General features: G+C 47.7%; 1 protein-coding gene across 1 annotated transcript; it reads right to left on the minus strand.

Moving 5' to 3' along the window:
- Positions 1-524: 524 nt before the first annotated feature.
- Positions 525-21,080, minus strand: MMP9 (matrix metallopeptidase 9). The gene is made up of 13 exons (XM_069651370.1): positions 20,825-21,080; positions 19,691-19,923; positions 18,009-18,157; positions 14,831-14,959; positions 13,898-14,071; positions 12,847-13,020; positions 11,382-11,555; positions 9,486-9,641; positions 7,015-7,231; positions 4,695-4,834; positions 4,093-4,243; positions 2,915-3,018; positions 525-1,996 (listed from the first exon to the last, which is right to left on the minus strand). The coding sequence occupies exons 1-13, from the start codon at positions 20,957-20,959 to the stop codon at positions 1,887-1,889; spliced, it is 2,046 nt and encodes a 681-aa protein (XP_069507471.1). The 5' UTR covers positions 20,960-21,080; the 3' UTR covers positions 525-1,886.
- Between the last annotated feature and the right edge of the window lie 6,596 nt (positions 21,081-27,676).

The raw sequence follows: 27,676 nt of genomic DNA on the forward strand, positions 1-27,676 counted from the left end.
AGTGATGTCACTTTTGTGTGGGGTTAAATTACATCACTTCCTGTGATGTCATCAGAGGTCAAGGGTCATGTGATGTCACTTATGCTACCCCTGGCAGTTTGGTGAAATGACGTCCCTGCCGCCCCCCCCCCCCAGAAGGAGAGGGTTCCCGGAGTACATTTTGTCCATTTACAGCACTGCCTTTGGGCTATAGGGGCCGCACTCATCGGAGGAAGCCTTCCCCAGGAGATTTATGGGGAGGCCCGGAGCATAAGAACTTTTGATATAGGTGCCCAGGGGATCAAATAAGTACACATTGCATATGAACAAAGCCTTCGTCTTGTAGCCCATGTACACGAACCCAGAGTACAGGAAGCATTCATCCTGAAACCTTAAGGGGCATAAAGACAGAGCATAAGAAGCTCTCGCCCTAATTGGGCACACGCATGCGCGCACACGCTCGCACGTATGGGATGTATTTGCCGTATGAACCCCTTACCATTATTGCCCTAATAACTTCAAAAGAACTACAGAAATAGACACAATGACATGTTCAAGAACTACATTTATTAGAAATTGATTAAATAAAACGTTTTACCACTACCCGAGCGGAGAGTAAGCACTTCACATACATTAAATAGGTAGAACCCTGAAAACACACACATCCTAACTGTACAAACTGCTCAGTCATTCATCAAAAACAGCTTCTCTTCTCACAAAAGGGCAGATTAATTTAGAATTCAAATCTCATGGCGCTTGCGCCAGGCAAGCGGCTCCAAAGCTATAAGTTACAACATGAAGAACAACACATTTACATTTCTAAATAATAACAAAAGAACTCCTTATGAAGGATTAATACCTATGTGTGGGGGTGGCGGCACAATGGTAGCATGTTCTAAACGTGTTGGGGCATAAGGCATAAGGGAAGACAGCAGAGCACTGAGGCGAGAGGGTACTCTACTCCGGGACCCCACATTTAAACGGTGCTAAATAGGGGGGGGGGGCAGTGCCGCTTTGAAAGATGTCCCTAAACTGCAAGCACAGAAGTGTGGGCTCTGCGGAAAGAGCGAGGACGAGGAGACCCCCGTACCCCCTTCCCTCTCTTGCCACTTGCTGAGCTTCCCAAATGGTCTTGGAGGCTGTGGACTAGACAGGACCTTTGCCCCTTCGCCCAGCCATTAATGGCGCATCTCCAAATCGAACCCTTTGACTTTCAGGACTTTAATGCTTTCCGATGGAAATTCATCATGGCAACGAAAGGGTTAAATGGGGCATCGGCTATCGCTGTATCCAGCCAATGCAGGATGTTAATAGGAGGCTCAAGCTTGATGGCATGATCCATGGCATGTATGTGTGTCCTGCATACGCCCTGAGGTGATGGGTGTTACGTTGTCTTTCCATACAAATGATAGCAAGTAAGGGTTATGTCTGATATCTACTGGAGGCCCCATTCTACGTATCTAAAGCGCGGGGCATATCTTTGTGTTATCAGTTCCCTTGGGTGCAGGGTCCTATGCTACGTTCCAACACCATGAACTGCGGGGTACATATTGGTATCCTCCCCATTCTTTTGAGTGAGAGATTGTAATGTGTGACTGTGTTCAAATGGTATGGAGCGGAGGGTATTATCCTGCAAGCCCCCTTGGGTGGAGGGCCGGGTTACTCTTGGCAGAATATGACTCCTGGGCGTCCCTCTTGCGGTAGCCTGTGACAGGAAGGCGCGGTGGTACTCCAACTCATCCACCAATGAAGAAAGTCTCTGGAGGATGTGGGGCGGTCGGATCACCGCTAGAGGGTCATCGCTTGGCACAGAACATTGGAGTCCTGAGCGCTCTACATGAGGTGGAGCATCCAGAGGCGGGGGTGAGGAGCAAGCTTCTGGTCCATGTGCATTCCGATGAAGTCCTCTAATTGTCAGGGCACGTCAGGATGTCGTATTTCACGTAGCCCACCTGATCCACTTGTCTGCGGGACGTCATGCGCCAGTAGAACTGGTCCTTGCAGAAGTGGAACTTGTCTGGAATAAGGAAAAGAGGAGACTGTGTGAGTGGGACAGGCCTGCTGTAAGGGGACTGAGAAGCCGAAGGGGGAGCGAGTGTCATGGAGGCAGCGCAAGGGGCGGCGAAAGTTAGAAGTCAGCGACAGGAGAAGGAGCATGCTGCGACACTGGGAGGGTAGTGAGTGCATCGGGGACAATGGGAGGAGGTCTGAGATAGGTAACGGTGGGGGATACTGGAGGGAGTCTAAAAGGAAGGGAAGCAATAGAAGCAAGGACCCGACAAAGGGAGGAGAATGCAATGGGGAAGGGCTTTGGCTAGAGGGCCAATAGGGGTGGTATCTGGAGAGGTTGGAGAGACAGGGATAGGGGGCCGAATGGAATGTGGGACAGTGGGCGGGCTGGTAAGTACCTACCAGAAGAATGGAGACAACGATTAAAAGATGGAGAGAAGTGAGAGGTGGAATGAGTGAGGGGGGAATGAGTGAGGGGGGAATGGGCTAATGGGGTGGTGTGAGGAAAGGAAGAGGAAAGAGAACGGGAGCGAGAAGGAAAAGAGAAAAGAATTAGGGAAGAGAGTGCATAAGCAGTAATGATCAAGAAGTCAAAGCAACAGATGCCAGACTGCGGGGCGGCGAGGAGAGGGAAGATCAAGGGGTGTGAGGGAGAAGAGCAAGGCGCGTGAAGGAGAAAAACAAAGGGCGTGAGGGAGAAAAGCAAGAGCTGTGAGGGACACGAACAAAGGGGTGTGAGGGAGAAGAGCAAGGGGTGTGGGTGAGAAGAGCCAGGGGAGTGGGTGAGAAGAGCAATGGGGCATCAAGGAGAAGAGCGGGAGCACGAGGGAGAAGAGCAATGGGGTGCGAGTTTAAAATAGAGGGGTTTGATAGGGCGAGGGTGTCCGGGTAGGAAGACGAGGGAGCAGCAGGGCGTACATCTTACCTTGGTACAGAAAGACATCGTGCGCATTAATGGGAACTCCAGCAAAGGCGTCCTCGGTGTCCCTGGGGTAGCCTTTATCCACAACCTGGGCCTTAACATCCAGCCTGCAAAGAAGAACGCATCCCTTCAGAAAGGCTCCTGCGCAGCGGACCCGCCCCAGGCAACCCTCACTCATCTCCATCCATCACAGCCCGCTGACCGGCCTCTGCTTCCTGTCTAGCAGACCCCGCCTCCCTGGGTATCTAGGGGGCCCGCATCAAGAGGAGGGAGACCTCCCATCCACATCCCAGTTCCAACACAGACGGAGCCCCTCCCCCTCCCCCCCACACAAATGCAATCTGTAGGCACGTCGAGTGCCCTGCAGGCTGCCGAACAGACCCCTCTCATCATGTCTCATAAACCGGGGTGCGTGTGTGCATATAATCTAAGTCCCCCAAACCCAGTCCCTTCTGAGTGCTCTGGTGTCAGTCTCTCCCCGCCCCCCGCGGCCCCCAAACCTCCTCCAGTGCAGCAGATGCCTCCCATTGCACCCTCGGTGCTCTGTACCAATTAGTTAAGCACTCACACCAACACTGAAGTGAGTGATGGAGCAGTGAGCATTCTGCTCAGTAGCCCCCCTCCCCCATCCCACATTCACCGTGAGTCATGAACATGTACAAGTATTTTCATGCCGATGTACTGCTTCGCGGACTTCAGTGTTATTGTTCGCGCTCCATGCGAAATCTTAATGAAATCAAACAAGGCAGAAGACGTGCCCTGTATAAAAGAGCCAGGCCTGCATGTAAGACCGATTCCCACTCCCCGTCACTCTCTAAACCTTTCTCCCCAATCGCATCTGACTCACGTCTCTAATTACGTGTGGCCTTTCCTTTGCCTCTCTCTTGGTGTACGAGCTGCATTCTTTTATTTGAAAAATCTGCGCCTCCGCGTGACTCCTAATCCCTCATATTAGTGACTGGGCATGGAATGCGTGTGTGTGCATGTGTGTGTGATGTTCTCCTACAGGTGCTTGATCCCACCGGCAAGTTGGCTCAGTCTTTCATGGTACACCTGCCACAGAAGGTGCATGTGTGCAGTCAGTGCATGTGTGGTGCATCTATGGTTAGAGACCCCCACCCTCTCCCAGCAGACCACGCCTCCCACACTGGGCACTCAGAAGCGGGCTTGCCAGCTCTTACCTCCAGTACTTATCTCCATTGAAGAGCAGCACCTTGCCGCGTCCACGCTGCAGAGAGCCCACAATCTTCTCAACGTCTTTTCCAATCCCCATCTTCTCAAGTCCACGGGGTCCCAGAACGGTGGTGCCGGTGTATACCCAGAATCGGCGACCTGTAACCAGAGCCCGCAGAACGTGAGACTTGCGGAGAAGCACCCACAGGAGCAGTGAAGACTCCAGGAACGTGAAAGCATCAAAGATGATGCCTGCAAGGCCCTCCCAGTTGCCATACTGGTAATTGAACTGATCGGACTACAAGAAAATAGCCCTGAGGATGTGCCTGAATGATGTGCGAAACATTTCTCTGCCATTAGAAATACATTGTTTTAGGGCCTTTTACCCAAAGGGTGGAACCAGAAAACCAATAATCTTGGATTTAATATCATGCATTTTGAGGCCTGCAATTTGGAAAGTGCTAGATAGCTCCGAATTGGCTGAAAATGATTAGGTCTATTTTACTAAATCCTTGCCCTCTCAAGTACTCAGTAGTGCCAGAGGAGGTCCACGTGGGGCAGTTAGAGCAGGAAGGGCTACAGGAAGAATGGACTTCATTGGTTGGCTCACCAGAAAAGAAGAAGATTTTCTTTGTCACCAGGTCTTCAAATGCAGAGTCGATGACAGCAGGGAGCGCAGGCCAGGTGTCTGTGATCTGCACCGGACCCTTAATGGCCCCTGGCCGAGCTGATGATGCTTTCCAATATTGTCTACAGAAGGAGGCAAACAGAACATTAACCCAAGTCAATCTCAAAATGGATGGCATTCAACTATCCCATCAGTAGCTTTTGAGGGCGGTGCAGCCACCGCCTCTCATTTGGCTGCCACCAGAGGGCTCCCCCAGACCTTTCGATTCTAGCCCAGAGTCTGCTCCAGGCCTTTCGATTCTAGCCCTCAGACCATTAGAGTATCAGCATTTCCCACAAAATTACACAACCCATTTCTCCTGACCCTTCCACCAGAAACATTTCTTATACTATCCCAAAAATAGCTTTGACCAGGTCATTCTAAAAGAAACTTATAAAGCACTGACATGTCAATTTTCTCCCAGCGCATTCCACTGTCAGCTTCTGCCAGACTATACCAATAGTATCATCTTCAAGGCTTTCCCACCAGAATCCTTTCCTAACCCGTTTCACTTAACCCTTGACAATATTTTTTACTCGAATGCTTACCCAGATGTTTCGAATGGAGCATGCCCAAACCTCACCAGCAGAGTGTCTCCAGATGGTTAGACCAGCATCTTTTTGAAAACAATACCAACATTGGGCCTGATTCATGGAACGTTTTCCTATGGGATTGCACCATTATAAAACACTTGCATGAATCAGGCCCATTATTTCCCAGACCATTCCACCACAATTAACTCCCATAGCATTCCATCAGAATAAACGTTCCGTCTGCATTCCTTCCTAACCTATTCAACCAGTAACTACTCCCAAATTATTCTAGCAGTATCTTGTAAAAGAACATTTCACTAGGCTCTTTCTTGAGCCATTCCAAAATCATAATTTCCAGGATCACTCCAGCATCTTTTCCCTGTTCCAAACTATTCAATCCGCATTTACACCCAAATTATTCCAGAACCATAATCTCCCACTCTATTCCATCAGAATAAACTTTCCATCAGCATCTCCTCCCAAGCTATTCCACCAGCAACATCTCCCAGATGATTCTAGCAGCATCTTCTTAAAGAACATTTCACCAGGATCTTTCTTGAGCCATTCAAAAATCATAATGTCCAGGATCACTCCATCATCTTTTCCCTGGTCCACATTATTCCATTAGCATTTACTCCCAAATTATTCCAGCACCATTATCTCCCAGACCATTCCACCAGAACCTACTCCCAGATAGTTTCATCAGTGTCCACTCGCAGACTATTCCACCAGCAACTACTCCCGGAAATCCTACTTGCATCATCTCCCAGGCCTTTGAAAAACATATCCTCCCAGATGGTTCCACCAGCATCTTCTCCCACACTGCTCCACTAGCACCTTCTCCCAAACCTGTCCACCAATATCACTCCCAAGGTCATTCCTCCATCATCTTCCCCTAGACTATTCCACCTCACACTTCCTTGCATTTATTTATTTTTATATTATTGGTTTTTATAATGCGCTTAATACCTGAGTTCGTATACTAAGCGCGGATCCGGGATTCAAACCTCTGGGTCTCTGTGTGTTCTTGCTTCCGAGACCAGCACGTTGCCCTTGTGCTACCCTCCATTCACATGATTGCACCAGAAGGTGTCAGTGCATCCTTCTAGTAGCAAGTGCCAAATTATTCCACTAAACGCTTGTCCTAGAACACTGGTTCCAGTGATTTTTATCCAACATTAAACCAGAACGTTCATGTGCAGCATCCGATTTATGGAGTTTACGAGAACAAATTAGGAGAACCCAGAGACCCTACGACAATCGAAGAAGATCCTGGTATACCACTCACAAATTTGTTCAGAGCATGTTGTCATAAATGTTTCACTAATGTGCCATTATTCAGAAGATGGTGTGAGACATCTTACCCATGAAGCTTCTAGGTTAATTTCAAACTAAACTTTTCTCAGATCCTCCCACAGAAAATATCATGACTGTACATCAGTCGCCCAAGACATTTTCTGACCAATTGGCCTCTGAGCTGCTACTTTCCAATCCTTGTGGTCTAGTGAATAACCTACAGTATTCTTGTCTCTTATACTCAACCTGTGACTTTTTCCCACCATTCTCCCTGCCCAAATGGCCCATTTCAGAGGGGTACATTTCTGTAGGTACTCCTTCATAATCTCTGATGCCCATCCCTCAGAGATGTATTGTTCTCCTCATCATATTCTGCATTGCTTTTCATCTCATCATCTCATCAGTCGTAACGTGCTGGCCGTTTCAGTACTCACCCATCCTTGAAGAAGTGGAGCTGGCCCTGGATCTCAGTAATAGCATCAAACGCCTTCACTTTGCAGGCATCACTGGTGGGGTCCACGGGCACGCTGTCTGTGGTAGTGGTGATGGGTCTGGTGGTAGGGGTGGCCTTTGTAGGAATTGTGGGATCACTAACATCAGGACTCTGGGTGGTAGTTGTTGGTGGCGATGGATCAGGGCCGGTTCCAGAACCTAAAGAGGAAATTGAAAGAGATCAGAAATAAACAACTCCAACATCCAACGCCCTTTCCGTTTAGGAAGAGGATAGTCTCAGGTGTAATGTTCTGCTGATCTATCTCTAGCAAAGCCAGTTTGTTCCTGGCATCTCTTTCAAGTTCAACCCCTTGTGACAATGTGTACTGTACCGTTCTCTGCTTTCCGACTCCTGCTTCTCTTACCTTTTCCTCCTTTATGGTCCTGCATTTATCCCTCCGCATTTGTTCCTAGTCCTAGCGAGTCTATTCACCCCACATTAGCCTGTCTCCCCAACTCATCCTTCCACCTTGCCCATGCAGCCTGCGTCTACTTTAAATTACCAGAGCGAACTCTCCATCAAGGGCTAAAAATCCATGAGACCAAAATTGCTAAAAGCAACTGGAATCTCTTTAAAAATTGATTGAACTATTAAGGAGAGAAGCACATCCCATGATGAGCAGATTGGGTGACATGTCTACTTTAACCCACTGTCCCTGAAATGCATCATCTAAACTGATGGACTCTGCTCCTCTGGTTCCACCGTGCCGCTGTCCATCCCCACCCTGTATCCAATTGCACCCAACGCTTCTCTTTGGCGACTGATGAGCCTGAAGCAAGAGGGCTTAGATGGTCCGCTTTCTGCATACAGTCCACCTGAGAACAGACCCACACACGGTACCTGGGTACCTCCGAACTGCATGCATCAACACAGCAGAAAAGCAGTCTTGCATTGTCCCTCCCTCTCTCAGCTAACCCCATCCATCCCCCACTTTCCAATCTGCCAGAGCGCGTGCAGACCACGCAAGCGGCATGGTGCAGGGCATAAATGATGCCAGTAATATAACCTGCATCATGGAAAACCCTAGGATCTGTTGTTGCTTCTGGATATGTCGGCTTACACCGGAGGGCTCTCAGTGTTGCTTGTGGTGTTGGGTGCCATTCCTCCCCCTACCTCCGAAACCAGCTAACCTGTAGGTATCCCCTGCGTCAGAGTGGGAAAGAGGGTTTAGGCGGGAGGCGAGAGGTGGTCAGCATACCAAGGAACCCACCACACTTTGTGTTGAGGGCTCCCCCCCCCCCCACCTCACCTCCTGTATGAATCCCTGTCCCGTTGTTGTAGGTGTGCCCTCCCTTGGATTAAAGGTAGGCTCGGGCGTTAAACTGAGGCTAAGCAGATGGTGGGGGTGGGGGGTCATCATACTACAGAGATCTGCACTGGGCTCTGTGGTGCTGGGGTCCTCTCTCTATGCCCATGCCTCCCGAATGTCAATTCTGTGTTCGGCGCCGACGATGACTCAGGGGTTTCTATGGAAACAAACATTTCAACGGAGAGTGTTTCAAATGAGCAAGGTGTGGAAATGAGATGGTTCTCTAAAGAGAGCACGCAAGAGGCGTGGTCCCCTCCCTCCTTCGCCGCCGAGGGCCTTCACTCCCCCCTCCCCCAACCCGCCGAGTCTCAAAGCAACCTGAAGGGATATTCCGCTCGTTCATGGCGTGGAATTAAATGGAGAGGGGCTGCGCGGAGTCTGGGTCTCCAGGAGATCAGTGCGGCGGCACGCCGGAGGAATTCACAGCCTTGGGACAATTGAAATTGGGTTTTACCCCCAATTTCAAGATGATAACCCTTGCCTTCACTCTGCAAGGAAAACGTGAATTACTCATTTGCCAATTATAAGAGAAACGGTGCCCTGGGTCTCCTGAAAAATGCCATGCTCGGTTTTATAACGCATTTCGGGATTTGAAACATATATATTGAAATATATATTAAATGATAGAAATAGTACAATAAATATATATTTTTTGGCATATACATGGAAGTGTGCCATGCCAATTATTGCTCTATCTACCACCGCAAATCTATCCGTGTTACTCCATTCTTTAAATCTCTCTTTTCTGCACCTGCGTTCCCTCTATATGATAGGATTGGTTATTTATAACGCGCTTAATACCCAGAGGTTTCTAAGCGCGGAGCCGGGGATTGAATCTGTGTTGCTCTGTGTCGCCTTGCTTGCAAGGCAAGCACGTTGCCCCTGGGCTATCCTCCCGAGACATATCTCTCTCACCCCCACCTCAAGCCCCCCACTTTACTTTCCACCATCCTTCACTACACTCCATCACCTTCCAGTCACTTCTTACCCCTTAATTCATCCCAGTACCTGCTCTTGCACCCTTGCTTGGACGGCCAGGTGCCACACAAACCGATACACCCCCACCACCGCCCACCACACACACACATACACACTAAACTTACCATAGAGGTATTGCACTCCGGCGACGTCGTCCTGATGCAGCTGGAAGTCTTCTATGTAGCTGTACATGGGGTACATGAGGGCGTCCCGCACGGCACTGTGCTCCAGGCCGATAGCATGTCCAAACTCATGGGCCGCGACCAGGAAGAGGCTGTACCCTAAAACCACAGGCAAGAGGATCGGTTAGTGCCTAGACTGTATAAACGTGCCTAGCACACTCAAAGCATCTAGTGGCGATGGATGTGTGAGATGCCTGGACACAGATTCACTACCAATTCCTTTTAGAAAATGACAGTCCAATTCCAGACATGGTAGAATGTACCTTTCCTTTTACAATCCAGATCTGTCGTCCACCTCACGGATCCACGGGTACCCAAACATCTCAAAACATTCCTTTCCCCCCTTCTACCTCACCCCTTCCTATGTCTGTGGCATCTGACCCCTCTTTCCCATCCTTTCATTATCTCCCCACTTCTTTTCCTCTAGCTGAGTTGCACAACTCTGGGCCTCGAGGGCCAGAATCCTGACGGGTTGTCAGGATATCCCACGTTAATATTCATGAGGGGAAAGGGCCATACATTTAGAATCATTGTATGCTAATTTGTCTCCTGAATATTCATGAGGGGTATCCTGAAAACCCAGCATGGACCAGACCCGCGAGGCCCGGATTTGGACAACCCTGCTTGACAAGCTATGGTCTGGATACTGCAGAAGGGGGCACAGTACAGCAACCTCCAGACCAGCCACGTACTCCAAGACCACTACGGTGGTGATTTGGCACATTATGACAGCCTTTTAACATTACATAACAGTTTGTGGATTATTAAGTTGTTTTCAGAGCCCGTTAGGCCAAGGCACAATAACAGACTGTTCCAAAGCGAGCAATCTCCCAGGGCCTTCCTAGAATTATGGAGACAGCATTTTACCAAAGTGTGATGGCAAATTGGTCCAAGGATTTGAGGATAATACTATGCCAGGGTGTCAAGCTAAGGTGTAGATGATGGGATTGGAAAATGTAGACACCCCCAACCTTTGGGGTATTTGGGAAGGGATTTGAGGCAGATAAGCTCCGGATTTAAAGAAATTGAAAGGGAAGTGTTCCAGGGTAACAAAGATGAGACCGTAGCATTGCAGGGGTGATGGGGATATGACAATGATACGACATGGGTCAGCAGCACCAGCGATGTGACATAGACGGTTCAGGGATGCTATCGGTGAGACATGGGTATCAAAGAAGAGACCACGAGGATTAGGGAGGGCAGAGATGAAACACAGGGGACGTCACGAGCGCAATGCACTGAGAGTTCTGGGTAACCAGCTAGAAGACACAGCCCAATCATCCAAGAGGTGAGATAGTTGAGGGGTAACTCAGAAGAGAATGGACAGGAGAGAGGGTTGCTCTCAAGAGAGAGGCAGAGAGGACGCAGGGGTCACAGAGGTGAAACATAGAAGATTTGATGAGAATTTGATGAAAAGGAGGAGGTCCTGAGGCAACACAGTGTATGGGAGGATAATTGGGTCAAAGAAAGGAGAGACAGGGGTGATAAACTGAAACAGAGAGGTTTCAAGTGCCACAGGGGAGAAACTGACCGAAATCATGGCTGAAATGAAGAGACAGAGGGTGTTCCAAGGTCAAAAATATGAGACCGACAGAATGCAGGGCAGATGTGAGGAGATGGGGGGAGTTCTAAGTTTACACAGATGAGATTGAGAGAATTGAGGGCTGAAAGGGTGAGGTACAGGAGTAAAAAGGTCACAGAGAAGAGACGGAGAGGCTTCAGGGCTTATATGACGAGACAGAAGGAGCTCCAAGGTCACAGAGATGAGAGAGAGGATGTAGGACTAGTAAAGGTGACATGGTCACAGATAAAGTAAGAACACCTTCAGGAGCCATGTACCTTGATCGGGGCAGAACCCCCACTTCTTGTCGGTATCGTAGTTGCCGGTGGTGGCGCACCAGAGCTTCCGGTCCCCACGGCCATCGCTGGTGCAGGAATTATATGTCTCTTCCAGGAATACAAAGGGGAAGACGCAGGGGTCTCCTTGGGAGTTACCACCAATCACAGCTGTGTCTGCAACCCAAAGACATATCCATGTTTAATCATAAAGCAGAGCAAGAGGTAAGGAGAAAGGAGTTCAGCAAAGGGTTGCCCGCAGGCTGCGGCAAGACATGATCTGCGAGGAAGAGACAGGAAAGAGGGTGAGGATTTCAGAACATGTGATGGCGGAGGGAAAAGTGCGAGACAAAGAGAGAAGTGTGACAGACATTGGTATACATTGTTGTATAACGTACATATACGCCCCACACGGTTTTATAAAAGGTTAGATAACCCTACGATAAATTAATCAGGCAGTGTTCACAGATTTATTTGACACAGGCTCAGGTATCTCCTGCCGTTGTGGACCTACTCAGACTCTTTGGTGGCCATCTTGAATGTCCCCCTTCCCTGGCTCATCATGCTTGATTGGAAGGCAATTTTAAGCCTATCACTGGCCCCAAGGGTTTCTTAAAACCAGATTGTAAAAGATGAATGATAATGGTCCAATGAGAGGAAAGCTGCGCCCTATCAGCCTGCTTCCGCTCCCGCCGCTACAGTAGGCTGCCTACATTTGCTGATACCACAGGAGGCAGGAGAGCCTCTGTGTCAGTATATGATGCGTCTGTGAATCACAAAAGACACCCCTTCAAAAAATAATGTATAACAACACCTCGATGAACCTAACTCTGGTCATGAAACAAGATTTACAAGAAGTCCATTCCTAAAACAGATTGAAAGGTCTTTTTAAGTTGATAATATGCCTAAAACAAACATTGCGATTTGGAGAGATATAAGCGAGAAGGTCTTTGGTGACGATGGGGATTACACAACGCGTGCCATAATACGCTTAAAATGCACAGCAGGCAGTCACTGAAAGCAAAATAGATCGCTACACCAATATGATATGATTATGCTGGCCATGGAAAGGTCTGCAGGAGGAAGACTAGCAACTACCAGAGGCTTTGTCCCTTCATAGGGTCCTCTTTTAAGTGTAATGCTTGAGACCCTGATTTCCAGGAATGTGGTCCTAGTGGGTGTTAATTTGCACTGTTCCGGTATAAATGTACTCTGGGAAAAACATTCCAATACATTTTCTGTGAATATGTGATCAAAGGGACATAGGATTTGAATCTAGGTCCCCACTGACATCTCTAGTGATCTTGGGAAAATTGCAATTTCCAGGTGGTACAGTTTCATGAACCTTAATCAGTGAGTGTTTTTCAATCGACTTTGCTTGCATAACCCTACACACAATGATATTACTGGCTGTGAGGATTAAAGAGGTACTCCTCCCTCTTTGCTCTATTGATATAAACCTCATTACCTCGGTTTGGACAGAATCCATATTTCTTGTCTTTGTCGAAGTTGGCGGTGGTGGCGCACCAGCGGTACCCATCAGAACGGCCCTCCTTCGTGCAAGCATCGTAGGATTCTCCATCAAATATGAAGGGGAAGACACACTTGTCACCATCACTGTTGCCACCATAGGTGAAGAGGACTAATGAGGATAAAAGAAGCAGGAATGTAGTGAGTGCAAGATAGACGAGAACAGGCCAACTTGGTCAACCACCCTGCAGTAGGGTGACTATGCAAAGAAAACACTGTTGGAACTAAAGTGTCATGAGTTGAATGCTTTGTCTTGTGAATTGGGTTCTTTGCGAAGTGGGAAACTTACAGCCAACTGGAGTGATTTGAGGCTGTATACCCTTTACCGGGGGCTTCACAAACGGGTTCTACTCCTAGAGCTATCGTTTAGCAGAACCAACCACTAACAACACGTCTGCCCGGGAACACTCTGACTCTCGTGGTGAAGGAGCATCAGGCTGCACCCATGCAGCGCCGAAAAGGGCACGCAGGAAGAGAACTTGGTGGCGGGCCATGAATAATTAAGTGCGAGTCTAAGTTGTTACACCGACTAGCTTTTGATAGTCTACAATTTGGTCATGCACATTTGGTCAACCCAAATTCGAATGTTTTAAAATAAAATGTACTGCAGGGGTCCCAGTATGCCCCCACCCCATGCCTCCCTCCAACCCCTGCTCCCTACCAGCATCCCCACATATGTAACATCGGAATACCAAACAAAAACAGCCGTTTCTGCCTTCAATTTTATGACCGACTGATTTTGGTATCAGGTAATAAGGTCCACATACATAAATTTGCAGGGAAAAGCCATTGGTGACAATATATATGGTAACATTATGTATGGGGGCGGGTTTCGGTGATCCCTGCTACCGTATGGGCAGCCAAGTCCAGCTGCCATGTGTTGTCTTGATTTGGGATCTATTAGGGTGGCGTTTCCTTCTGAAGTAGAGTGTATTAACAGTCGGCATGCATTGCCTTGTCTATCTGAGACTCTTCGAGGCAGTACTCACGTTCACTGGGGCAGAAGCCATACTTCTTGTCCTTGTCGTAGTCCGACGTTGTGGAACACCAGAGCAGCCCATCGGAACGGCCTTCACTGGTGCAGCTTGAGTAAGAGCGCCCATCAAACTTGAAAGGAAACTGGCACACGGCCCCATTGGCATTGCCAAATCTGGTCTTGACAACTGTGGGCAAAAGAAAAGGGAAGAGACATGTCAATCCACTGGGTCCTCGTCGCTGCAGCTTGAGTGAGTGAGTGCACCAAGAAGTCATTCAGATAAAGAGTCAGAGAGTGACTGGGATGGCCCCAACATGTCAGTGTCAATCTTACATAGATGTGCAGAAGGTAGAACACCCTCCAGAAAATAGACTGTTTATTAAACTTTACCTGGCATGGATCTCAAAAACGACTGAGTTTGCCTGGGGTGAATGTTTGAATATCACTTAAGTACCATCAATATAGGACAAAAGACCTAAAATCGTGGGTTCTGACCAGCATGTATGTGGTGCTACGGGAACACTGCGTGTAGACCCAACACACACAAGGGAATTCATGGTTGTGGGATACACTTTGTGTTTTTCCCAACGTCCGCCACGTGAAGAATGATGACCAGAGTAGACTGAATGTTCAGCAAGTGATTTCCTATATATTTGTAAAATATCACTCGTCGCCCTATTGTTGTATATTGATGTCCCTAGAGCGTATGTGTTTTCCATTTGGTTCTCTGTCTCGCCAAAGATTGTGTTGCCTGTGCTTGCATCGTGTGACTTGTTTCACGCTCCTAAAGGGTTCCTTAGCCCTTTCCTGCTCAAGGTTATGTGTTTCTTGACGGGCCAATGCTCTTCTCAGCCATTTTCTACAGCTCTACAATTGTGTGTGTGAATATCTCCTCTGAACTCTCTATTTATGCATCATCTGACCAGCCTATTTTTTGTTATCTTACCTACTCCTGTCCCCAATGTCCAGAACTCATCATCGTCAAAATGGGCATCGCCCTGCACACCTTCTCCTGGTGGGTATGCATGGGCCAGGAGTCCATCCTTGCCATCGAAGGGGTAGGGATCGCCGTGGTCTGCAGAAAGGGAAATCAAAAGCATGTGTCATGTCACAGATCAATTAATTCGAAGCATGCATCAAATAATTTATTGGAATCACTTGTGCGGTCAATGTTATCATCAACCCCCAACATGTATCTTTATCTTCATAATTGCTAGTAAGAACAATAGCACAGCACCAATATCAGGGCCTATGTTGATAGGGTCTCACTGATATGATTCATATCATCTGGTATTATTAATGCAGCCATAGAAATGAGTCCTGACAGCAGGCAATCTACATTAACATTTGTGTGTAGGTTGCGCATTATCATTGTCTCGGGAGGATAGCTCAGGGGCAACGTGCTTGCCTTGGAAGCAAGACGATATGAAGCACCACAGGTTCGATCCCCGGGTCTGTACTTAGAAACCTCTGGGTATTAAGCTTGTTACAAATAACCAATCATATCACTACCTGTTGCAGATATAATCAATCATAGAATTACAAACTTGATATAATTAGACTAGGAGGCATCATTTTTTAGACACCCCCTTAAAGCTGACTGATGGATGGTGGTGAAACCCAATGGGACCGCCGACAGGAGACATACCATTTTAATTGAACGTTATACCTCCACATTATTGCATCAATCACCAAAATCAAGAACAGTAAAAGAGTAATGACGCCATTGGTGACGATATCAGCCATGTCATCATTAATGTGATAAGATATTGCAATATTGCTTAAGTCTTGACATCCAGTGTTCTGGGTGACATTGTCATGGGTATCACAGATGAGTGCCGGGAACAATTGAGCCACTGGATAACCCATATTTGAGTCAGGCGTTACGCTGGCGCTCTGGGGCCTGACTTAATGAATAGAAGTTTTGTTCCCTAACTGGGGCAAGGGCCGACACATAGCATGTTGGACTAGCCACAGTACTAACATTGGTAATGCTGACATCCTTGTCCACTTGCCCAGTAATGTTATCTTTGTGGAGTAACTCACTACTGTCGACACAAGTCAGCATACTTGGTGACCTAATGAATGCCATCATCAGCAATCCAGCAGTTGATGACATCACTGGCCTCCTCACTTGCATCACCAGCAATACAATGTCTTCATTTATCTATGAAATTAACAAAAAAACCTTCAGGGTTTGATCGCTGCTGTTTCAGTGATCACTCCTAAATTAATCAAACCATCACTGCTGAATGCACAATATTATAGATGAGCTGTTCAGGCAGGGCTGCTCCCATTGGTGGCAGTACCTGACTGATTTGCATATGGCTGGACCCCTTTTTGCAATGGTGCAGACGGGCTAAATAACAGTGGTGTGGAAGGTTGCCCAGAGCAGTGCCAGTGATTCAGATTCATTCAAAACCTTCTACCCATCATGTTTTTGGTTATAGTTTGTCTCCCTATGTTAGAGAGGGTATGCCCAGATACGGGTCCCCTGCTTGCTGAGCCATAGGGAACCAAGCTGCACCTCACTGATAAGGCCCAACAAGAATAACACATGTCTGGGGTTGATTGTGTTTCCTTGCAGAGGGGACCTGGCCTAGCAGTTCATGCAGGGCTGCTCCCATTGGTGGCACTACCTGCCTGATTTGCATATGGCTGGACCCATTTTGCATTGGCGCAGACAGGCTAAAAAAACTGCTGTGGAAGGATGCCAAGAGCAGTGGCAGTTGTTCATATTAATTCAAAACCTTCCACCCATCAGTTTTTGGGATACAGCTAGAAGGAGCAGCATAACTGCAAGCACAATCGCTGACCACTTTATAAACAACTATTACTATCCTTTATAATACAATGAAACTTGCAATATCTATATAAAAAGCAGAATATTGTTTTATTAGAGCCTAGTTGTGGCACCACTGCTCAGCATACTAAGAAAATGCCATCCCTACTCAACTGGAATATGGTATTACAGATGGATGTGACGCCATAATGCCTGCTGTCCAGAACCAAAACGCACTGTGGAAGGCAGCTCCTTGAGCAGAATTATACTTTGCACTTTAAAAATCAGGTGATGATTCGTTTTCAGAAGTCCTCCTTCTTAGCTTTCTTTTTTTCACATTCCAATCAGCTAATGAGATGATGTTTATATTAATATGTTTGAGTGCACTGCTGTGAGTTAGCACACTACATAGGAATATGCCTGCATGCTCCCACTTAGTTTAAACAACAGGGCTGATTTTCAAAGGGGGGGTTAATAATTTGCTTAAAATATGTGTTTGCAACCCATTAAAGTTTATTAGTGCATTATCTTTAACAGTAAAGATTCTAGATGTACTCTAGATGTCACAAAAGGACAATCTCTTTACATCAGAGCAAGCACGAGGCCAAGCATTAAAGTTAAAGGGGATGATGGTGTAACCATGTATTATCATTTTTATTTTTTATTTATTTTTATTAAGTGTCATTTGGTTAAATACAACCTTTAACACTATAAAATAATACAGTAAATACAAAGGTTGGAAATAGAACGTCATCAATATAAAACATACAAATATATTGAACATGACTACAAAATTCAAATAAAAAAGATTTGATCAATCTTATAGTGTATAAAAGATGACGTAATTTTCTCAAAGAAATCCATATCTAAACACCTGTGTAAAATTTCCTTCAGTTTGTGCAAAAATGCATTTAGGGCAATAAATGTATTATAATGGTTAAAATGCTCCCTTCAGGACATAAAAGAACATTTGAAGTCATCTCTGAGATCCAGAACTTATAAAAGGGACTCAGGCTTTGGCCTCATTCCTCTATTGAGTTGCAAAATTGCTTGGTGACTCAATGTACTTCTAATGTACGGCATGGGGGAACTCTGTGCCATATATCGAGTAATCATGGATGTCAATTTAGAAATGCCAACAAAAATCTCATATTCGTCCCATGTTCATCACCACTGGTTGTGTCACTGACATCTATAGAAACTATCACCCATACTGTCATTTCTGATGTCAGTGTCTTTACTGATGAAGTCAATGTCAACACCTGTGATATAGACAATGAGACATGCAGTGATCACTCTACTTAGGTGGCAGGCGCGGTGATGTTGTGAGAGGGCTGCTTACCATCGGACCCAAAGAGGATCATGATGTCCGCTTCACCACTGTAGATCTGGGTGAAGGTGAGTGGGGACACGTCACTCCAGACCTTAAAGGCGCGAACAAAGGCGTCGTCGATGACATCAGCGTCGAGGTCTGGGGAGTGATTCAGCACCCTGAGGAAGGCAGAAAAGGGGTACCCAAGAGTTATTGAATGCAGCGAATGGGGCAGGGCCTTGGCATAGGAGTGCCTCTAGAGATGACCACATGGCACGCAAGGATTGCACACCTAACAGCACAGCCTGGTAGGCAAGGGGGGTGAGGGAGAAAGGGCAATGCTTGATCAGAGGAGGAAAGAGGAGGAGAAGGGAAGACATTGTACAATGGGAAAATGGAGAAGAGGAGAAAGCACAACAGAATCTGAGAATGAGGAACAGATTGTGATCCATTAGAAAACCTTAGAGAGAAACAGCAAATATATGTACAAAGGTACAAAGAGAACCAATAGAAATGAGACAATGAATGCAGACGGGAGATGAGGAGCTGAGACTAGGGAATATGAAGAATTGGAAAACGGGGAATACACCAAAGAAAGGGCGAGGAGAAGGAATAATGAAATGTGAGAAAGAAGAAGGTGAAACATTTGAATTGGGAGATTTCAAAATAAAGAAGAGGCGAAATACCTGGAAATGTGAAAGCACAAGGGGGGGGATAAGGCATATCAGAAAAGAGAATATACTGGAGAGAAAAGGGTGTACGAAGAACAATAGAGGCGAGACGAGAAAGAAGAAGGAAAGAGCACAGATCAGGGAAGAGAAAAGGGGCGGCAATGAGGGATAGGAGAAAAGGTTTCAGAAGAAAATGGAGTCAATGGGAAAGGAGATGCAGGGATTTGAGGGGTGAAGGCAGGAAAGGAGATGAGAAAGACAAGAGAGAGGAGAAGATGGGAGGCAATGAGATGGCCAGCGAAAGAGAAGATGGGGAAAGAGAAAATAGGAGGAAAGGGGTGAGTGGAAGAAATATAGGGGAGGGGATCTTTCAACCCCTCAGATTCGTTTTCCGAGAACGGGTCTGAGGGGTGGAAAGAGGAACGAGAAAGGAAACCGCCCCAGTCATAAGAAAAGGAGCGTTACTGGTGTGCAGTCTCGCGTTCTTAACAATCGTCTCTCTCTCTCTCTCTCATCACTTGTTTTTATTCCCTTTCTTTTTCTTTTCCACATCATGCCCTCTTTGCACTTTATACCTCACTTTTCCATCACCTTTCTTCCCCCCGTTTCCATTTCTTGTGTTCCCACTTCCAGCGCCTAGAGGCAACTTGCTCTTTATCCATTGCTATATGTAATGTTCGGAGTGGCTGCTGCTCCAGGTCTCTGGATGCTTTCTCTCCAAGTTTGTGTCTTTATCTGCCACTCCATCCCCACGGCCTCTGCTATTCTCTCTGTTTGCTCCTTCCAGGCCTCCTTCTCCCCCTTCCCTCGCTCGCTATCCACTCTTGCAAATCGGCCTCTCTGTGCCCCTTCTCTCTTCCCCCTCCGTCTCGTTCCCAAGCCCTCCCCATACCCTTCATGTGAGATTAACGTGTCTTGCTTTCCTTCCCCTGTCACGCTTCTTGTCCGTTTTCTCTCTCTGCGCCCCTATTCCCCTCCATCTCTCTCAAACACACACTCGCGCTCTCTCTCCTGATAACCCTCCCCGTGCCCCCGACTCACCGGTATGTGATGTCGTTGTGGTCCCACTTGAGGTCGCCCTCGAAGGTCTGGAAGTTGCCCACGTCGGGCACCCCGCAGCGGGGGGTCTTCATGGCCTCCAGGGTGCTCTGGTCCAGCTGGCCCGTTTCGTTCAGGCCCAGTTGTTTCTGCATCTGCAGGAGGGCCTTGCTCAGGGACACCTGCTTGCCGCTTCTCGCCTTCTTGGAGATGTAGCCGTAGCGCTCCAGGTAATGCTATGGGAGAGAGGGCAAAGGGGAGTCAGGGAGCTGTAGGGGGCGTGGCGAGGACAGGGCGCTACACGGGGATCGGGGTGTTACAGGCCTGCGCGGGCCAGTCGTGAGCACAGCGGTGAGATGCCCTCCTGTCAGACCAATGCGTGCCGCTGATATTCAAGCGTGCATGGCGCACACAGCGCCCACATCGCACAATATGCGCACAGCACCCGCAGCAGTGCCAGGGGCCAGATTACAGACACTTTGCTGCACCGGTGCAAAGTTTGCACGGTATTAGCACTAGGGCAAAGTTTGCCCTATTTTTAAAAACGCCACGACGCATTACAAAACCATTGCACCTCGGCAGGTGCAGTTTGGCATATTAGAAGCACCAGGGCTAAAATTTCCCTAGTGCTAAAAAGATACATTTTTGCTGCATTTTTGCATCAGGGCAAAGTTTGCCCTAGTGCAAATACCATTCCGTATTAGCAGCAGGGGAAACTTTGCCCTGGTGCAAAAACGTAGTGAAAATGCAACTTGTTTGCACCAGAGCAATGTTTGCCCTGGTGCTTTTAATATGCCAAATTGCACCTGCCGAGGTGCAATGGTTTTGTAATGCGTCCCGGCGTTTTTAAAAATAGGGCCCTAGTGTTAATACCGTGCAAACTTTGCACTTTCACTGGTGCAAAGTTTCGGTAATTTGGCCCCAGTATCCATCTGTGCCAAAGCAATGCCACTCGGATACCTAGCTGTGCGTGGGGTACATCAACCATTGACCCTGCAATACTCACCTGTGTACGGCCCAGATCACTCACAGCCTGGGCGCCCGCCGCCCACCACAGTGCCCCTGTTGCGGTACTACACACCCACCCTCTGCCCACACGCCCAGCGCTCCCCGTCCCGTATGAATCAGCGGACTCACCTCTGCCAACTGTTCTTCGCTGAGGGGGCTGGAAAGTTCTCCCGGGAAAGTCACCAGCGCCTTGGGCTGCAAGGGGACAGCCCGGCAGCCGAGGGCCACGAGGCCAAGGGCCAGCATGGCCAGCTGGAGCAGCATCTTGTGTGGTGCGAGCGAGGTCTCTTCTGGCTCCGAGGTGAGGTGTGCGGCGCGCTGTCTCTGGGGCCTCCTCGCCTTGGGCTCGCTTTTGGCAGTCAGCGTGTCGTCCTGAGAGCGCCCTGCTTCTTTATACGCCCCAGAGAGCGCGAGGCGCTGCTGACTCACCTCCGCCACCCGCCTGCCCCGCTCCCGCCCATCCCCCCCCCCACCACCACCCCACAAGCACCGGGACAGCTCAGTCCTTTCCGAGCTGACGAAATCCACCGCTTCCACACATGCCTGCCGCTATTATTGTTTATTATTATTTTTTTTGTGAACGATTTCAACACTTTTGTGTCCAAACCCAGCCAGCGCAACTTCATGAGTCCCGCGGGGCACAGGAAATGTGAAATGCAGTGAAGAAAGAGGATGTTTACCTCAGGCAGGCAGAAAGGGGAGGAGACCCCAAGACACCAGCAATGGGGCTGCTCCCCTTTCCCTCTCATGTACAGCGCTGGGCCAATATTCCTACAGCAGCCTGTCGCACCGCAATGGGACCGCCATTCTACCTTTTATTATTGCCAAAACATGCAAAACCAAGACGTATTAATCGTGTGCGTATTGTGTGTATTGACAGAAGCACTCCTGCAGCCTCGCGGTGACTGTCACGACCCACTCACCCCTGATGGGAACGGTGGTGGCTTCCGGCCGCGCTGGAAATGTGTTTTTATTGGTGTCTTACAGCGTCAGCTGGTTTCTGCTGGCATTTTTTAATGGAATCAGTAATTTTTCCGCGATCTTTCTTTGCTCGTGTGGGATTTTGTGCCCAGGCAACCCGATCACCTCAGGTTGCTTTTGAAGACTTTAGCAAACAATGGACACCGCTTAGTGCTTATCTCCACGGTCAACACACCCCACACACCAACACAGGCATAAGATATCACCCCATCACCTTGGAGGGAAACCGGTGGACACCGACATGTACCGGGTACCCCACCCACCTCCCACTAACACCGGAAGCAAGGGCGAAGAACAGTGAAGAGCGGGGAATGCCAAGTCCACGAGGCGGGCAACTAGACACACTGGCCACGGGTGTTACTAGGTCTGGAAAAGATCCAGGGCTACGCTAATGTGGGGACTGCCAGGACTCGGGGCAAGCTAGCCTTTTGGTTGTAGCCCCTGAGCTTCTATCCAGAGCTACAACCAACAGACCCAGAGCTATAGCCCCCTGAGCCCCCCCTCCAGGGACACCTCTGGGCACCGCCGTGCACACCCACAGGCCGCCATCAGGAACTGCATCCAGTTAGTCACACCACACCACACCCTACCTAACCAGACCTCACCAATACCAAAGCACCAGATATAACATACGCACAATGGCAAACAGTCATGAATATAGGGGTCATTATCGTGGGATAATGTTCGCCTCGAGCCATAAGTTACTTAAAGTGTGAGTAAAGTATAAAGGCGTACTGAGTTAGTAAATGTAATGTGGCTATATGCTCTAGTATTTGAATAACGTGTGTTTCCATAAGTTATATTGTATTGTGCGCTATGTCAAACTAAGCAGTTTCTCCATAATAAAAAAAAAGATCCTCTCAGCGAAGAAGTCTCTTGATGACAGAAATCTTGTCTGGAAATTGTATTGCTCTTTCTCTTCCTGCTTTTGAAGTCAGACTGTTCCGATTTGCAGTCAATGTAAGTAGTTATTGACTGAACTCTCAAAAATCTGATTGGCTAAGAGGTCAATAACGATCTCCATGTGCTAATACCTAATACTAACCTATCACTTGGAAATGGAAAAATGCACAGCTGGAACATTATATTTTCTTTTTGAAATCAGACACAACAATTGACGCCAGCCACATGGACACCTGGATGCACCTAGATCCCACCAAACCTTACAAAGTCCTTAGGAACCTACTACACGTGATTTGAACCTCAGTAAAGGATTCCCCCAACCAACTGCACTATCCGTCATGGTCTCTCTGCCACCTTACACTCTCTACAAACTCCAACTTTGACACACCCAGCACCGGCTTGGCCGCTCCAATAGTGCCCACCAAGGGCAAACCTCTCTTATCTGCTACCTCCAAGTTACATTCCCACACTCCCCATTCTTGCGGGAGCAATCTCATTACTATGCAAAGGAACTTTCCACATTGGACCCAAACACCACCACAAAACTCAAGTTCCCAACTTACCGAGAATCTCACAGACACAGACAGCGGGTACTCAACACATCAGGCATCCCACCTCATCTCCCCCCCACCCCCACACACACTGAACCCCATCACTGCCCTCATCTTACAGGACCTAGCACCAAGTGTTCACCATAATTGTCAGAAGTCACTCTGCACAATAGTCAGTTACATTAGATCACATTACTGTCTCAGAGGCTGACAGCCATATTGGCCAGCCGTATCTTTACATCCTAAAACACTAAGGAGACTGGAATTCTAAAGTGAAGATTTTTCAGATTTTTCTGGAGGGTTAGTAATTGTCATGTCATCGTAGCAGGTGGTGGAAGAGAGTGCCACAGCAGTGGTGCAGCATCAGAGCGTCTCTGGTCCACTCTTGAGGTTACGAATACTTCTTGAATCATAGCAGGGGCCATCTCCTGCTTATGTCTGTGGAGCGTGACAGTGTGGCTCTATTTTGCTGCAGCTGAACTGGCAAGGCTTTTATGAATGAAGTAGTGGGTCTTGAACTCGAGGTGGGCCATACATGGAGCCAAAGTGAAGCCATTATTGCAGCAGTGATCCAAGACTTCCATTTCCTTTGGACCCCACGTCGTGCGGACTAGTCTTAGAGGAGGTATTACCATTGCAGTAGTGTGAGTAGTTGCTCAATGGTACTTGCTTCCATTTCCTGGTCTATATCGTGGGGTGTAAAATGCATATTTGTTTTATGGTCATGATTTTGAAGTTTAGTGCCTATATCGATTTGTCCAGTGAAAAGTTTATATCTCAAATTACTCAAAATGGGTGACTGGTGTTTTGCAGTATCAAACAGACAGAATATTCGGCGGTGTGACATTCATAGAAACCACATCTGAATATCTTACGTTCTTTAAGGGGTCCCCTTGAACACATTTCAAGCCACTCAATATCTCTCACTTCATGTGCGCTTTAATGAAGTGCACAGACCCTCCTAAAATACCAACCAATTCCCTGATCCCCTTTGTCACCCTAGTTCCTCAACAATATTTCTCGCTAGATCAATCAACTGCGAGGTCCGACGCAGAACCATGTATTACTATGTGACTGATCTACCTTGAATTTCTGCGTATATACATTTACTACTCATCTGGTTACTCATCTTCTTTGTATATATGGTTTCTTCTCGTCGTATATATGTTTACTTTGCCTTTTCAGTTAGATCTTCATTCTTTAAGTAAGTATTCTTATATCGTTTCTGTGTGTCATCGTGTCTTCTCCTGATGACATCACTTTGCATCTGCCAGATTTACTTTACAGCTCTTGGATGTTCATTGGTGTCTGCCAATCTCATGCTACCACTTCAGTTCGAGGGTACTTTCGATATGGTTGTCTGAGGGCATATCGTCTCTCATACACCCAATGTGGTTTCGGAATGATACCTGGTGTCATGCACAGTGTCTTCTTGTTCTTCATCCAGTATGTCGGATTGTGAGGGGGCGTGTTCTATCAATGACGTATGCGTCTGCTTCTCTACAATAACATTTGCGGGAGATTTGGGGAAACCTGATGATGATCTTGTATGGGTTGTGATAGGTGTGGCAGAGAAGGAAGGGGTTGTGGGAGGGGGCTTTAATGTGTTTGTATTTCCACTTGTTTAATGATAGGTTTGTCATCTGTATTGTTAAAGTGCTAAACAGGTTAATAATAAAAAATATATATATGAATAACCATGATCCCTCTTTCCTCCACCCCACTCACTCCTGCACTTCCTGTCTCCCCACCATCTGCCCCCATATTGTTCTCCCTCCTCCCTGTAAAGCGCTTATTAATACCCAGCCATGTTTATACTTTGTACAATTTTCTACACACACCTAGGTGCTACAACATGTTGTTGTAATATGCACTATCAAATGCTGACAGATCGAGGAGCCGTAGGATTGGTAGGACACCCTCATCGATAAACGCTAAGCACTCACCCCTCCCATTTCTGTACCGTGCTCTGGTCTGAAGTCTTGCTCTCATACGTTTTTCTTATCTGGGTGATGTTGGAAGAGAGATGTTGGTTGATTACTGCGCATTACATTTCCTTGCAGGAGAATTCGACGCGTTTTTCGCAACGCATTTTGCTGCATATATATGTGGGGGTGGGTTTAGGGGAATAATTAAGGTAGGGGATTAAGTAAGGGTTGCTGGGGGGCTCCCCCGCATATATATTTGGCCAAAAATTCAAGGAAATCTCCTACAAGCAAATCTTTTTTCCACCAAATCACTGCAAACCCAGGGAGCCAACTCTACTTTCTTGAAGAATTTTGCATCGGCGGGGAAGTCAATAGAGTGGATTATAGCATGACTTTGTGGTAAAAGGGTAGTTTTAAGTTCATCACCCAGTGCCCCTTTTTGGAGTGATGAGTTGATCATGATCCTGGGCAGAGTGGCCCCTGCTGGGTCACAATCTGGAGCAACTCTATGGCAATGGGAGTAATGCAAGGGCAGCTGGTTTCACAGAGTTTGGGATAAGCTATTTTTTTTCCAGCCTCCTATGTTTCAAGCAGGAAATGGAGGTTTGGATATGGCAATCACATGGCAGCGGCACAGACAAATGTCACTTTCCTCGCGGCGGCAGAAATGCATCTCACTGTCCTCCTTCCATGCAAGCGGGTGGAGAGGGTGCATTAAATGTCACAGGCATGCAGAATCTATTCTACGGGTGTGTAAGTCTGGAACAGTAAGACCAATAGGACTGTTTAAGGAAATATCACGTTTTCCAATGTCAAGTGTGACATAATTAATAATTCTTGGCTTTTAGGGTATTTTAAAAAAGCGGTAATTGGCATGCCTATTTGAGGAGATATGTGTATGCCTGTGTTTTTGTGTGAGTACTGGCGCAAGGGCGCCCTTTGTTGATACCGCGAGCGGCATAATGTAGAACTGAGGGCAGATGAGACGTATATTGAAAAAGACAGGGGGGATTTGATTTTGACGCCAGCAGCATTAAAGTGGGGCAGCACAGGTATATATTGTTCAGACAGGCCTCATGTTTTATTTAGGCACTAGCGGAATGAAAATGTGTTTTACAGTGGCAATGCTGGCGTATATTGTTGAGACCAGCCTTTTCCTTTAGTTGAACACAAGCAGCATGAAAGGGGGACAGGTCTCGAGATTTGATTTGGGTGGAACCTGCTTGAAAGCAGGGCAATGCGGGCATACGGTGTTGAGAGAGCCTCATGTAGAACCTGCTTGAAAGCAGCGCAATGCGGGCATACGGTGTTGAGAGAGCCTCATTTAGAACCTGCTTGAAAGCAGGGCAATGCTGGCATACGGTGTTGAGAGAGCCTCATGTACAACCTGCTTGAAGGCAGGGCAATGCTGGCAACGGTGTTGATAGAGCTTCGTGTAGAACCTGCTTGAAAGCAGGGCAATGCGGGCATACGGTGTTGAGAGAGCCTCATTTAGAACCTGCTTGAAAGCAGGGCAATGCTGGCATACAGTGTTGAGAGAGCCTCATGTAGAACCTGCTTGAAAGCAGGGCAATGCGGGCATACGGTGTTGAGAGAGCCTCATGTAGAACCTGCTTGAAAGCAGGGCAATGCTGGCAACGGTGTTGAGAGAGCTTTGTGTAGAACCTGCTTGAAAGCAGGGCAATGCTGGCATACAGTGTTGAGAGAGCCTCATTTAGAACCTGCTTGAAAGCAGGGCAATGCTGGCATACAGTGTTGAGAGAGCCTCATGTAGAACCTGCTTGAAAGCAGGGCAATGCGGGCATACGGTGTTGAGAGAGCCTCATGTAGAACCTGCTTGAAAGCAGGGCAATGCTGGCAACGGTGTTGAGAGAGCTTTGTGTAGAACCTGCTTGAAAGCAGGGCAATGCGGGCATACGGTGTTGAGAGAGCCTCATTTAGAACCTGCTTGAAAGCAGGGCAATGCTGGCATACAGTGTTGAGAGAGCCTCATGTAGAACCTGCTTGAAAGCAGGGCAATGCGGGCATACGGTGTTGAGAGAGCCTCATGTAGAACCTGCTTGAAAGCAGGGCAATGCTGGCAACGGTGTTGAGAGAGCTTTGTGTAGAACCTGCTTGAAAGCAGGGCAATGCTGGCATACAGTGTTGAGAGAGCCTCACGTAGAACCTGCTTGAAAGCAGGGCAATGCGGGCATACGGTGCTGAGAGAGCCTCATTTACAACCCGCTTGAAAGCAGGGCAATGCTGGTATACGGTGTTGAGAGAGCCTCGTGTAGAACCTGCTTGAAAGCAGGGCAATGCTGGAATACGGTGTTGAGAGAGCCTCGTGTAGAACCTGCTTGAAAGCAGGGCAATGCTGGCATACGGTGTTGAGAGAGCCTCGTGTAGAACCTGCTTGAAAGCAGGGAAATACGGGCATACGGTGTTGAGAGAGCCTCCTGGTGTGTCTTCCAGGACAGCCAAACTCAGCAAGCGTTGCAAAATGCTTTTGTTTACTGTTGTAGCCTCGCATCAATTGGAGTGTTCCCTCTGTTGTGTCTCTGTCTGGGTGCATAGTCTATGAATTGTCTCCCAGTTTTTCTAAAATGTGTGCTGCCAAATGCATGATTTTACATTAT

Source organism: Ambystoma mexicanum, chromosome 3p (genome assembly GCF_040938575.1).
Source record: "Ambystoma mexicanum isolate Mex_15411 chromosome 3p, UKY_AmexF1_1, whole genome shotgun sequence".
NCBI lineage: Eukaryota > Metazoa > Chordata > Amphibia > Caudata > Ambystomatidae > Ambystoma > Ambystoma mexicanum.

What these genes read in the sequence shown, in the direction of transcription:
- MMP9 (XM_069651370.1), bottom strand. Translation starts at nt 20,959, where the DNA reads ATGCTGCTCCAGCTGGCCATGCTGGCCCTTGGCCTCGTGGCCCTCGGC. An exon ending in GGGGTTCTGCCCCGATCAAG is followed by an intron (nt 9,642 to 11,381) that starts GTACATGGCTCC and finishes CTGTGGTTTTAG; the next exon opens with GGTACAGCCTCTTCCTGGTC. An exon ending in GAAAATCTTCTTCTTTTCTG is followed by an intron (nt 4,244 to 4,694) that starts GTGAGCCAACCA and finishes CTCTGGTTACAG; the next exon opens with GTCGCCGATTCTGGGTATAC.